Source organism: Tupaia chinensis, unplaced genomic scaffold (genome assembly GCF_000334495.1).
Source record: "Tupaia chinensis unplaced genomic scaffold, TupChi_1.0 Scaffold000313_1, whole genome shotgun sequence".
In the NCBI taxonomy this organism is placed as follows: domain Eukaryota; kingdom Metazoa; phylum Chordata; class Mammalia; order Scandentia; family Tupaiidae; genus Tupaia; species Tupaia belangeri.
Window position 1 is genome coordinate 77,351 of NW_006159806.1, and position 12,915 is coordinate 90,265.

Consider the following 12,915-nt stretch of genomic DNA (forward strand, 5'->3'; position numbering starts at 1 on the left):
AAAAAAAAAAAAAAAAATACCTGTCTGAGGGATCAGCAGTTGGCATAATGGCTATGTCACTGGCCTCCCATGTAGTCGACCACAGTTCGTGTTCCAGACCCGGTGGCTTAAACTCACACTGGGCATGTGTGCATGCATGCCCAAGATCCCGAGAGGAAAATGGAGGAGAAGGGATTGTGGCATGGCCACCCCTCCTGTGGGGTGATTTCTTGCTTTATGTCCCTCTCTGTCTTTCTGGCAAGCGCACAAGCCCTATAGGAAAAACCTCTCCAAAAAAAAAAAAATACCTGTATGATGCCTGTCCTGCTCTTAACCTCAGGGGGACATTTGAATTGCCATTTCAAAGTGGTATGCCATATTTCATGGTTGGTGGACAGCTGCCTTCTGGGATAGGTGTTGTGGTGTAGATGTGATCACGTGGGTTTTAAAAACAGATGGCGTAAGTCTAAATCCAGCTCTGTCATCTACACACATCTGACACTGGACACATAACTAATCTCTCTTAGTCTCATATTTGATGAAAATTTCTACCTTCAAAAGTTACAATTAAATAAAATAGTGGGTCGTCAGAAAAGTCATGATGTGTTTTTTTTTTCCCTAGGTTTTTCTATGCAAACATACATCATGATTTTCTGACATCCCAATAGTAAATATGAGAACGTGTGTTGTAGGGTACTTTGCACATATAAGTCACTGATTTCACCCAGAGCCACGGTTAGTATGTAAAGGAATTCAGACAGCTGTTTCATAAATGGCTTAGATCAGAGAATCCCAGAATCATGGAGTAAAGGCAGACTGCAGAAATGTAAGCTACCTTTGTTCTCTTTTTCACCCAGTGCATCAAAGAAGAATAAACCTAACATTCAGGAATATTTGGTTTTACTTGAGGTTCCTGTTTGTGCCTGTGTTAGAAGTTAATTGTCGGGCTGGCTCTGTGGCCTGGTGGTTAAAGGAACAGAATCCCGCATGGCCAACTACATGGTTCAAAGGCCCAGACCCGGTGTCTTGAGAAAAATGCTGGGCCTATGCGCGTGCATGTCCAAAAGCCTGAAAGGAAAGACTGGTAAACGGGGAGGGATTGCAGTGTGATCATTCCCCATGAGGAATCGTCATGTGCTTTCTCTCCTTCTCTGACTAGAGAGTATACATGCTCTCAAGGAAAAAAAAAAAAGTAATTATTGGTAAATCCTCTTTTCCTATTCACATATTTTAATTTCCTTCTGTTCATTGTTATCTTCTAGCTCAATAAAGCTGGTCTGTGAACTGTGACAATGCAATTAAGGAAACAGATCAGTCTCCTTGACATGACCAGACACAGTGTCAGGAGGATGTCTTCCTTATGCATATGTAGACTGCTAATTATTATTCTTAAAGAAATAATGGCACATCAGGACATGAAGCCTGGGCCACTGCCTTATTTAATTAGGCAAGAATGAATTTGCACATGTCAGTGCATAAAAAATAATCACTTAGTATAATTGAATGTTGGTTTTTGGTATGCCCTTTCCCCAATGAAGCAGCATCTTAAGATCAAACGACGATTTATTCCAATACAGTGTGTGTCAGGGGATCGGGTGTGTGCCACGTTGCATCTTCATTATAAACTTCATCCTCTGTCCTGATTGACAGGCTTTTATTCTCATTCAAATCACTTTAAAAGATAAAGACAGGAGGATTTATATAATATCACAGAGCAAGGAGCAAAATCAGTTATGCCCCTTGAGTTTCATTCATTTCCACCTGTGTCCTTTCCAGCTGAAGTCAGGGGCTGAGGCTTGTGATCTTACTCTTGGGAGCTGCTAGGTCAAAAGGAATGAAGGTCTTGGATACTGAAGGAAGTCACTTGTTCCCTCCTCGCTCGCTCGCTCGCTTTCTCTCTCTGTCTCACGCACACACACGCACACACACACACACACACACACGAATGTACTTCTCTGTGAGTTTAGTGTAATATCACTTTGAAAACATCACTTTGAAAACCATTCTAGCAGATCCTCAAACTCAGATAGGAAGCGTGACCCTCCATAGATGCCGATCGCATAGTCTCACTCATGTTGGGCTGAGTGCTTTCCCCCACAGGCAGGGGCACTTAACTTGGGATCTGTTTAAAGCTGAGGTTGGGGCCTGTGAACCTTCTGAAATGATATTTGCCTTTTTTTAGGATGAGGGTCTTGTGCCAGATTTTTTTGTGTGTGTCCGAGATCCAAAGATGGCTAAAAGAAACACATCTCTTCTTGCTTTATCTCATCTTTTCAGACCAGAGGAAGCTGGAAAAAGCTTGGTCTCAGGAGTCAGATAAATTTGAATGTGAATTATCCTCAACACATTTTAGCTGTGTGGCCTTGAGCAGGCTACAAAACCTCTCTGAATTCCCATTTGCTCAAATGTAAAATGAGCAGTAAGAATGTCTATTTTAGGGATGTAGTGATTGGTGAGACCAAATAGAAAAATAACTAGTGCTGAGTTTCTTTTATTCCGTAAATACACGTGACAGCAGGTACCTCTTCTGTCTTGTACCTTGCTCGACCTTCCCTAACACCCAGCTTGGTGCCTAACCCACAACAGGCACTCAATTGCTGGCTGAATGAATGAGTGGGTCGTTGGCTGGATGGAGTGCCTTGGTTTAGTACCCAGATGAAATTTCTGTCTATAGGGATGTTCCCTCAGAGCCCTTATTTTCTGAGATCTTAGTGCTCTCATTGGTTTCACTGAAACTCTCCCAAGATAGTTGACTCTGTCCTGTGCAAACTCTTTCTGGATACATAACAAGATTAGATCCACGTATTCTGTGTTGAACATCATGATTTCTGTCTGGCATGTGGTCCATATCACAGGTGGGTAAATTACAGCCTATAGGCCAAATTTGACCTTTCGTAAATAAAGTTTTATCAGAAGTAGTCATGCTCATTGGTTCACATATTGTTGAAGAGTGCTGTGTTTTAGCCAACTGGAACAGTTAGGATGGAGACCATATGGACTGCACAGACTAAGATATTACCTGACTCTTTACAGAGAAAGTTTGGCAAACCCTGATGTGTATCTGATGTATAGTGTGTGTACTCCTTAACATAACCCAGAAGAACTGATCTTAAGATGCTTTTTTTTTTTTTTTTTGATGAGGGTAGTTAAGGCTAAAAGAGTTAAGTATCTTGGTTGAGATTGTACAAGTTTTAAGTGGTTAGGATTTGAACCCAGACCTGTGTGATTCCACAGCCTATGGTCTTTTCACTAAATGTCTTTTTTTTTTTTTTTTTAAGAGAAAGGTTTTTCCTACAGGGCATGTGCACTCCCTGGAGAGACAGAAAGACAGAAAGTAAGAAATAAATCCCCTGTGAGGATAGCCACACCGCATTCTTTCCTCCTCCATTCTCCTCTTAGGATTTTGGGCGCACACGCACATGCACCTGGCATGAATTTTAAGCCTCCAGGTCCAGGACTCAAACCATGGTTGATTATGTGGGAGTCCAGTGACGTAACCATTACACCATCTGCTGCTGGTCTCAAAACACTAATACCTTTTAACTCATCCAAAACCTTGCTGAACCAAATCTATCTGCTAGTCTTGCCTGGTGACCATGACTGGCATGGGGAGCAGAGCAATAAAGTCCCCTGGAGTCGTGGTGCATCCTGGTGGGCCTGGCATTTGTCAGCAACCAGGCTTCAGTTAGCGGTATCAATGGAATGAATATATGAGCAGGTGAAAGAGTAAAATAAGGGTCTCGAGGGTGAATATCGCAGATGGTAGAGCAATCCACACATGTGGTGGCTTACATGTGGACGTAATGCTACTTCCCAAGGGTCAACAGGTTGAACATTTCAAAAAGGGTCCCTGTTGCTGTGGAATGTCATCAGCTCTTCCTTAGGTGCCCTCAATGAATAACGTGTCATACTAGTGCATTTTTTGCCTACAGCTACCTAATAGATTTGTCCTCCTCTGGACTACTACGCTGTGAGAGTTTTGGCCCTCCCTGCTCATTCCCTGGTACTGTATCCTCATTAGAAGATCTGATTCCAAATTTGAGATGAAAGTTCTTTCACAGTGAATTAATCTGATGGAAATTTGATTGTTGCAGGGGTGGAGCACTGAAGTTCTGTGCTGCTTCTCTTAGTACTCCATCTGCTCAGTAGTCCTACTTTTCACTCTACTTTCACTCTTCCAATTAGTTTTTCCAAGCTCATAAACTGGTTATGATTGAACAAAAGGAACAAAACTGGGGAGACCAGCAATTCCTACCCTAATTGACTGCATAGCAGTATTTGCCTAATAAGGGTGACAAGCTGACTATAATGGTAACAGCGACAGTTATCGCCACCCAACTGGGAATTCATCCATCTGTCAAAGGTTGTATTTACTGAAAAACAGCCATAGTGTTACTCAATTGTTATATAAAAGTGGATATTGTTCCATGAGGTTGATGAGAGGTAGAAGGATCAGGAAGAGCATGTTTTCAATTCAGTCTTTGTGGCAGGCATTAAGGCACGTCTGTGACACATCGTCTCTTGCAGAGCTGCCGATGGAGGATTCCATAGAAAACTAGCAGAGCTGCAGAGTAGACAGGGAGGGCCCAGGCTATAATTAACTTTCTATTCCATTTTGTCCTATTACAGCAACCTTATGAAATCTTGCATTCTAACCCTGTGGCTTTCACACGCTCTAAAATCAATAAATCTTTTCCTTTATGCAGAAAGTATAAAACAGATAAAAATAGAGCTGCTCTCGTTCAGCTGCGGTGGAGGAACCTGGCAAAATGAAATAACATTTCATTTGTTGTGCCAGTGTAACTCCAGGGGGAAATAATGTGTTGATTAAAATTCTTGCTCTATTGCTTAATTATTTAGAGTGAATACTTCCTATGGGAAGTATCTCTTTTGATTTATTCCTAGCATATTTTAAAGTGTCCTATTTGGCTTTTTTAAGCTTTAGAATATCCAAGTAGCTCCCCATGTTTGTTTGTTTGTCTGTCTCTCTCACCCCCAGCACCAGATAATGTTGCATCCGGGTACCTCACATGGACCAATGTTGTCAGTAGCTCATTTGTGTCTATCATGGAAATATCGTTATTATGAACCTTCCACAGAATTCAGATCTGCCTCTTGATGGAGACCAAATTTTAGTTTAACTTGCTATGGAGAAAATTATGATATGATAAATGATCCTCCAGCACTTTGAATTGGGGAAGAGTTGACAAATTAATAGAAGTTCGAATTGGACTGACGAGGCGGAGTGCTGGTGGTGATATAGTCACCTCCTAGGTAGGTGAGAGGTATGAGAAACACATAGAAGTCTATATAAATGGTGCTTCCTAGAGTTGTCCACCTTGTTGTACTGGGTGTGAACAGTGGCATTTATTTGGGATGAACAGAGGAGGACCCCACCTTATACTAATACTTGTGCCACATACTAAGAAGTTCAAGTCCTGCCTTTGTCCTTTCTTAGCCATACTGTGAAGGGACTTTGCTAGATACTATCTTTTCCTTTCTTTTCTTCTTTCTTTTTAACTTTTCAGTTTTCTGCTTAAGGGTGCATGTGCTTATCGGAGCAAGACACAGAGAGGGAGAAGAAGTGATGAGAAAGTGTCTCTTGGGGTTGGGAAGTGAAAGGCCATGCTGCAATCACTTTTCCTCCATTCTCTTCATAGAATTTGGGCACCCACACACACGTGCACCTGGTGTGTCTCTCAAGCCACCACGCCTGGTGCTCACACCATACAGTCAGCCACATAGAATCCTGTTGCTGTAACCACCATGCCACCAGCTGGCCCCGTATTGCCATTCCTGCACAGCTTTTTAGCAGTGTTACTTCTCTAGCCCCTGTACATTCTTATTATTGGTTCTCGTTTTGGTATATGTGTGGTGGCATTGGGGTGGTGTACAGAAGGCTTGCATTGCTTGACTGCCAGCTTTGCTCAACTCACATGTCATTCTTATTTGTATTTGCCAGGGAGAAATGCCTGCTGCCTCTCCAGTTGGCTTTGGAATCCAAGAATGTGAAGCTGGCCCAACACGCTTTGGCAGGGATGCAGGTATGGCTGCAACCGAATGCAGTGGGGTGATAGAAACTGATGCCACTTTGGCATTAAAAGTGCTTTGAAAGAACAAATAGTTAATATTCTAAATACTGGCTGTTTAAAGATCCAGACACAAATTAAGCACAGAAATAACTATAGAGAATAATAGGATTTTCTGATAATTCACCAGAATGTCTGTGTTGTTGCATTGTTGTGTTGAAACTTCCTAGTCAGACCCTGATTCAGGACGATCCAGCTAAGTCTGCCTAGATAGGACATATGTTTTCTGGTGTCCACCTTTAAGGAGGATAAGTCATCCCAAGAAAGAGACCCCAAGTTCATACCAATTCAAATCTTGTACACATGAAACACCTGTGTTTCTATGTAATGAGAGTGATAAACTGGAATTGTTTTTTATTCTACAGTCAGTTCGGCAAATGGATTAATATATTTTGTTTCTAGAACAAGACTGGGGGAAAAAAAGAAAATGGGCTGAATGAGAAAGGACACATTGCTTGGGCACATTACTTTTTCTGAGCATTTGTTTGGGTTTTACACCAAACATAGTGGGTCTAATTTAATAGGGAAAAGATGATGACTTTATTAAGTGGTTTGAGTTCTAAGAAACACACTGAAGTTCAAGGCTGGGGGGGTGGTTTTCAGGGTGGCCATGGATTGGCGACATTTGCCGAATGTCTTTTCATGTACATATGGACTGTTTCATAGTTAGGTTGTAAGTTCAGAGAAGCTTTCACTATCTTTTTAGCATTAATAAGTTTGAAAGAGTTAAAAAAAAAATAAAAACCAGCTCTTCCCCCATCCTTCCACCCAGTGGATTAGACTTAGATCATGTATATTTTTAAATGCAATGGCATTTGAAATTTTTAAACATCACCAATGATATTATTTTAAAACTTTTGGTTTTCTACAAGGTAATTGGGCCAATGAGGGAAACGAATGAGAGTGTGTTCTGGCTCGGTACACTCTTTTATCCCTTTTCTCTAGAACAGTTCTGATTTTTCATTTAGTTTCTCTCTCCCTGTTTCAAGGCTTATTACTTAACTGTCCCCTCAGTGACTTGATGAGCTGTGCATCTTCTTTTTCCTCTCTTCTGTTACCTCTCGTTAACTTTAGGTAAATGTGAAGGCTTTCCAGCATTTATCACTTTAAGTATAAAAGTTTTGTATATAAACTTTAACTCTGGTCTACCCCTAGGTGATTCTGGGAAAAATCTCTTTTGAAGGAATATAGGCAAAATGTCAGAGAGTCTGAGGTTTGAACTTTTTCCACATCTGCCATGTAATGAAGGAGGAAATGGGGTGAGAGAGGAGCGTCACTCCACTGGACAAATCAGAATTTCAAAATTTCTTCCCAGGCTGCAACATAAGCCACGTCAGAGAAGAACACATTAAACAGAGATAAATATAAAGTACTGTCCTGGGGTCTCAAAAACCAACTGCAGCAGTACAGAATGGGAGAGAAGAGCTTAAATGCAGTCCTTGCAAATGAGAACTGGGGTTTCAGGTTGAGTCAGCCTAGAATGTGCTGTGCCTACCAACTAAGCCCGTTTGATCGAGGGATAAAGTTCAAGCTCTGCACCACTCTTACTATCAGGCCACGCTTGAAGTCCTACGAGCAGCGTGGAGTAGGCCTCATTCTGCACAGGAGAGCAGAGTGAAACCTTATCACACAGAGCACAGTTTTAAAAAATTCTTTACTTATTTAATTTCATTTGTTATTATCATTATTATTGTTTAATTTGACCAGGCAGAGAGAGAGAGAAAGGGAAAGTGAGAGAGCAAGCCACCAAGTCCAGAACTCAAACCATGGTTGGCCATGTGGGAATCCAACGTCTCCAACCACCACACCTTCGGCCAGCTCCACAGAAAGCACATTTGAAGGAGTCCGAAGAAGAAAGGGCTTGGGTGGACTTGATAGCTGACTTCAAGTATTGTAGAAGCTTAATCCGTGCGGCTCCAGGGACAGATAAGGGCATAGAAAGAGGCAATCAGGTTTTGATACAATCTGAAGGAAGAATTTTATGAAACAGAAGACTCATCCTGAAACTAGCCAAGGGCTCTCCTAAGAGGGACTCCCAGGAGTCTTCATGTAAATAGATACCTTCTTGTTCAGATTTTTGTGGTATTCGTTTTCTGATGGGGATATTATTAGGTTGTCAGGAAAGTCCTGACTTATTTTTCTATGTTTTTCTATGCAAAAAATGCATCATGACTTTCCCAGTGACCCAATGTTTTAAGATTTGCGGATTCATGAATAATCTCTGCATAAACGACAACTCGCATTCAAAAGTGAAACGGCAACGTCTGAAAACCAAAGGGGTCTGTAAGACTGTCTCCCTGTAGACAAAGCTACATTCAGAAAGGGGATGTGTGTGTGTGACCATTGCATGGGGCTGGAGTCTCCTTGGCTCGGTCATCTTCCATGCCCACCACCCCGATAATCTAGATGGCTGGGATCTGAGGCTTTGCTTGACAAACTTTAGATGAATCATCTAATACTGGGAGACTGTCTTGGCCTAAAACTATTTACCTAAGTTGGATGCATTTTTTAATGTCATGAATTTTTTCCTAACAGCCTCCAGTTACATGCTTCCCAAGTTTAAGAAAGGAAAAAAAAAAAAAAAGATCGTCAGTACCTAATAAGGGACAATAGAATGAAGCAGCAGGCAAGAGCCTATCAGTGATCGCTGCCTTGTGCCTCTTTACAGAAGCTTCTGTCAGAAGAGAGGTTTGTATCCATGGAAACGGACTCTGATGAGAAGCAGCTGCTCAATCAGATCCTGAATGCCGTGAAAGTGACGCCTTCGCTCAATGAAGACCTGCAGGTGGAAGTGATGAAGGTTGGTTTGACGTGGCCACCGGTGTGCGTCACTGGGACAGGGACACATCTGGCCTTCAGGCTGCCTTGTCAGTGTCTTTGCCTTGTGGTCATTTTTCTTTGGGAATCGGTTTTATTCTTGCTTATGGTCCTTCCAGATTACCTTGACTGCTTAACAATAGAGAGGTATAATTCAGCAAATCTGTAAGATTTTTGATCTGATCTTGGATATCAAATGTTGTCCTAACAGCAATGTATTTATCACCTTTTGAGGAAGTATATATGTAAGTAATTCCAGTTTGTATGGATCTGATGGGTCTAGGTATCCTGCCTACGTATGTTAAAGCAAAGCAAAGACCTAATCATGTTACTCCCAATCATCTTTTCCTCCTGTCTCCCCTTTCTTTCCCTTAAGAATCACGTTGAGGGACCAGCAGGTAGTATGGTAGTTAAAGGTGCTCGACTTCCACATGACCCATCACGGTTCAAGTCCCAGTGGCTCACTTTCTTACTTTCCCTCCCTCTCTGTCTCTCTCTGATGTAAGCACACATGCCCTATAGCAAACTTTAAAAAATAATAACAGCAATAAAATATACAAATGTATATTTTTTAAAAAGTATCATGTTGAGTGGGAGTTCCTAATACTGAGCGCAGCGTGCCATAGTCCATGAGTGAATGATGAGTTGGGGTGGATGGAAATCTCTGCCTTACAAGGGTACCTGGATCATAGTAAAACAGGGTGGCTTTAATACTGCAGTCTAGAGCTAGCAGGTGGTGTGATGGTCCAGGGAACTAGATCCCACATGGCTGATTCCTCGTTCCAGTCCAGGGCCTGGAGCCTGAGTAACACACTGGGTGTGTATGCGTGCGTGCCCCAAATCCAAGAGAATACAGGAGAAGGGAGGGATTGTGGCCTGGTTTTCCTATCTATGGAGTGATTTCTCACTTTTCCCTGTCTTTCTCTTTGTCTCTCCAGAGAGCATACACATTCTATGACAAAAGATCTAAATAATAATAATAATAATAATCCTTTTCCTCACTACAGGAACATCTGTAGGGAACTATTCAAGGATAGTTAGTGTCACATAAGGGTTGATTTCATCCTGGAAAAGCACTGAAGGTTGTTTGTTTGGGATAAGGGACTTTGCTTCTGTGGGTTCCAGTTTCTTCATTCAGAATAGATTGACTTTGGTCATGACATGTTCTTAGTGCCCAGGGCCTCATCTTAACCTTGTTGTGGGGTGCTGTAGAGTAGTGATTAAAAACTCATTTGAAGCTAGCCCATTTAGGTTTGAATCTTCATTCTTCTACTTTCCAGAAGAAATGTCCTTAGACAGATTCTTAACCACTCCATGCCTTGATTTCCTCACCTAGAAAAGGGGAGAATAGAAGTATCTACCCAAAAGAATTGTTTTGAAAAATAAGGTGACATTCGTAAAGAAGAGTACCTGGCACAATGCAGGTGCTTTAGAAGTGTTACTGTACATTACTGCTGCCACCACTACCACCCCCTGCTGCTCAGGGAGGATCTCAGCAGATGGCTATAGGACTGTGCAGTTTTCTCTAGTGTCCCAACTGATTATTTATTTATTTATTGCTCTAGGGCATGTGTGCTCACCAGAAAGAGAATGAGAGAGAGGGAGGGAGAGAGAGAGGAAGTGAGAAATTACCCTCAGAGAGGATGGTCATGCCACAACCCCTTCTCTTCCAGTCTCCTCTAGGGATTTTGGGCATGCACATGCATGTACCTGGCGTGGTTTTCAAGCCACTAGATCCAGGATTTGAACTACACAACAAGCCATGTGTGATTCAGTGCCTTAACCTCCATTTACTGGCCTCCCAAGGGATTTTTAGACATAACATACATTGAGAATCTCTGAGCTAGATGACCTTCAAGCTTTCATTCATCTTTAACTCTCTTTGATTCTGGAAGTCATAGTCTTGCCTTATCCTTTGATGTCAGTTTGGCAGCTGTGCATTCAGAGGAATCACACAGCGACTACCTCTGAATTTGCTTTGCTTTCCTTCTACCTCTGTGACACTCCTGGAAGAGAGGCAAGCCCAGCTGCCACACTAACCACTTCTGTGACTTCCAAGTCTAGACTGTCCGAACTTTCTTCTGCTACTAGGTCTCCAAATACTGGAGAATGAGCCTTGGTATCGTACTAAGAGACACACCTTGCAGACTACATAGTGTTCTATAAATTCTCCCAGGAATCACTTTTTGAAGTAGGTACTTGCCGTCTCATTCCAGCCCAGCAGTGCCTTTTGCTAGCCTCACTGAGGGCAAGAGGTGACACATGTTAACTCTACTGAAGTCAGGGACAGCCCATCTTAATGGACTTTGCAATGACACCATAATAAACCATAGTACTTTTAGTTAATGTCGGGGTGGAAAGTCAGACATTCTCAAGGGAGGGGGGGGAGAAACGTCTGGCTGTCATTTTTTTTTTAAGAATTATTTTATTTAACATTATTTTTAATTTGAGAAGGACAGAGTAAGAGAGAGAGAGGTAAAGTGAGAAAGCAAGCCACCAGGTCCTGGACTTAACTACAGTTGGCCATGTGGGAGTCCACTGCACTTAACCACCTTGCTACCTGCCAGGCCCTGGACTTTACAGCTAGATTTCTAAAATATGTAAAAAGAGGACCTTTGCTACATATATTTATTTGTAACTACTTAAACACTGGAATTGGAAAAGTTATTCCAATTCACAGCAGACCTAGCCACAAGCTTTTTTTCTATAGTGTACTGTTATTTTGGACAAGCATTTTCAGCAAGTCTACTAGAAGATTAATGATGAGATGATGATACTTTGGGCGATATTATTATTGGCATTAAATTAAATTTTGGAGGAGGCGTTCTGACTGAAAGGTCACAGGTGCCAGCTCCATAATCAGTTTTCATTTCTGAGACTTACTGTTCTCATTTGGTTGGTAAAGGCTGATCCAGATTATAGACTTTACGACTTAAGATAATACATATTATCTCTTTGCTCAATGCACAAGGAATTTTTATACTAACTTTTGAGTAATTTCTAGAAACTCATATCCCTTTATCTTGTAATTCTGAAATATTTCTAATGATCCAAGTAAACACTCTTAAATAATTCCTTGTTCTGCTAAATTATTACTACATTAAAATACTTTCAGTAGCTATTTTCCCAACAATTACATTTTAAAAGAGAGAATTGGATAAGTCCTCAGAGAAAAGATTGGATTTGCATAATATATGAAGGGTATGTTAATTAGGTCTTGGTATTTGTACATAACTCATTCAGATGATAAATTATTTAAACTAGATATTTTTTGCAAAAATCCTCCAGTCATTTTTATATAAGTAATTTATAGACATACAAAACATTTTAAAAAGAGATATGATAGGGATTTTCAGATGTCTAGGTTTACTATTCTGCAGAGATAAGGCCACATCATGCAGTTTTTATTTTTGCCTGTTGAACCACGGTATCATACATTTTTATAACAAACCTTAAATTTATTTTAAAAGCTTTATCATAACACTTTATTCACATATTGCTGTCTGCTAGTGTTTATAAAGATGAGACATTGAACCATGTCAGGTTCTTAAGGTTGCATAGCAATTGAATTAAATTCCTGGAGAGAAAATGTTATGGTTTATCCTTTTCGAGATTTCCCCTAGATTAAGCAGAACCTACTTAATAATGAAACCCAAGATGCTAACGGTCACGTTCTCATTTAGAAAGATCTTAGGCTTTCCATCAGAGGGTTAAAAAAGACAATCAGTGATGGCACTGACAAATTAAACCAGAATCAGGTTAAGTCTAGAAGCTATTGGACATGGTTTTACTATTTAACAGGAGGGGGAGAAAAGGCAACTTTGATTTATTGAAGTGGCCTTGGAATCCAAATAAAAATTTTATAGCTTGAGCAAATAAAGTGTCAGAACTGGAGAGAATCCGAAAGAAGGTTTCTCTGAAGATAGATCACCTTTGAAATGGATTAGTGAGTGGCAGGCAGCTATTTAATATTCAGATTCCATAGTTTTCTGCTTTGGCAACTTATTCCCATGGTGGATGCCACTTCCAG

General features: G+C 41.0%; 1 protein-coding gene across 1 annotated transcript in view; it reads left to right on the forward strand.

Annotated features, from left to right (window-relative positions):
- Positions 1 to 12,915, forward strand: part of ARFGEF3 (ARFGEF family member 3) — a 191,545-nt gene that overhangs the window by 53,442 nt on the left and 125,188 nt on the right. The window contains exons 3-4 of the mRNA XM_006151079.2: positions 5,942 to 6,023; positions 8,737 to 8,868. Coding sequence (XP_006151141.1) covers positions 5,942 to 6,023; positions 8,737 to 8,868 — 214 coding nt within the window. The remainder of the gene's footprint in view (positions 1 to 5,941; positions 6,024 to 8,736; positions 8,869 to 12,915) is intronic.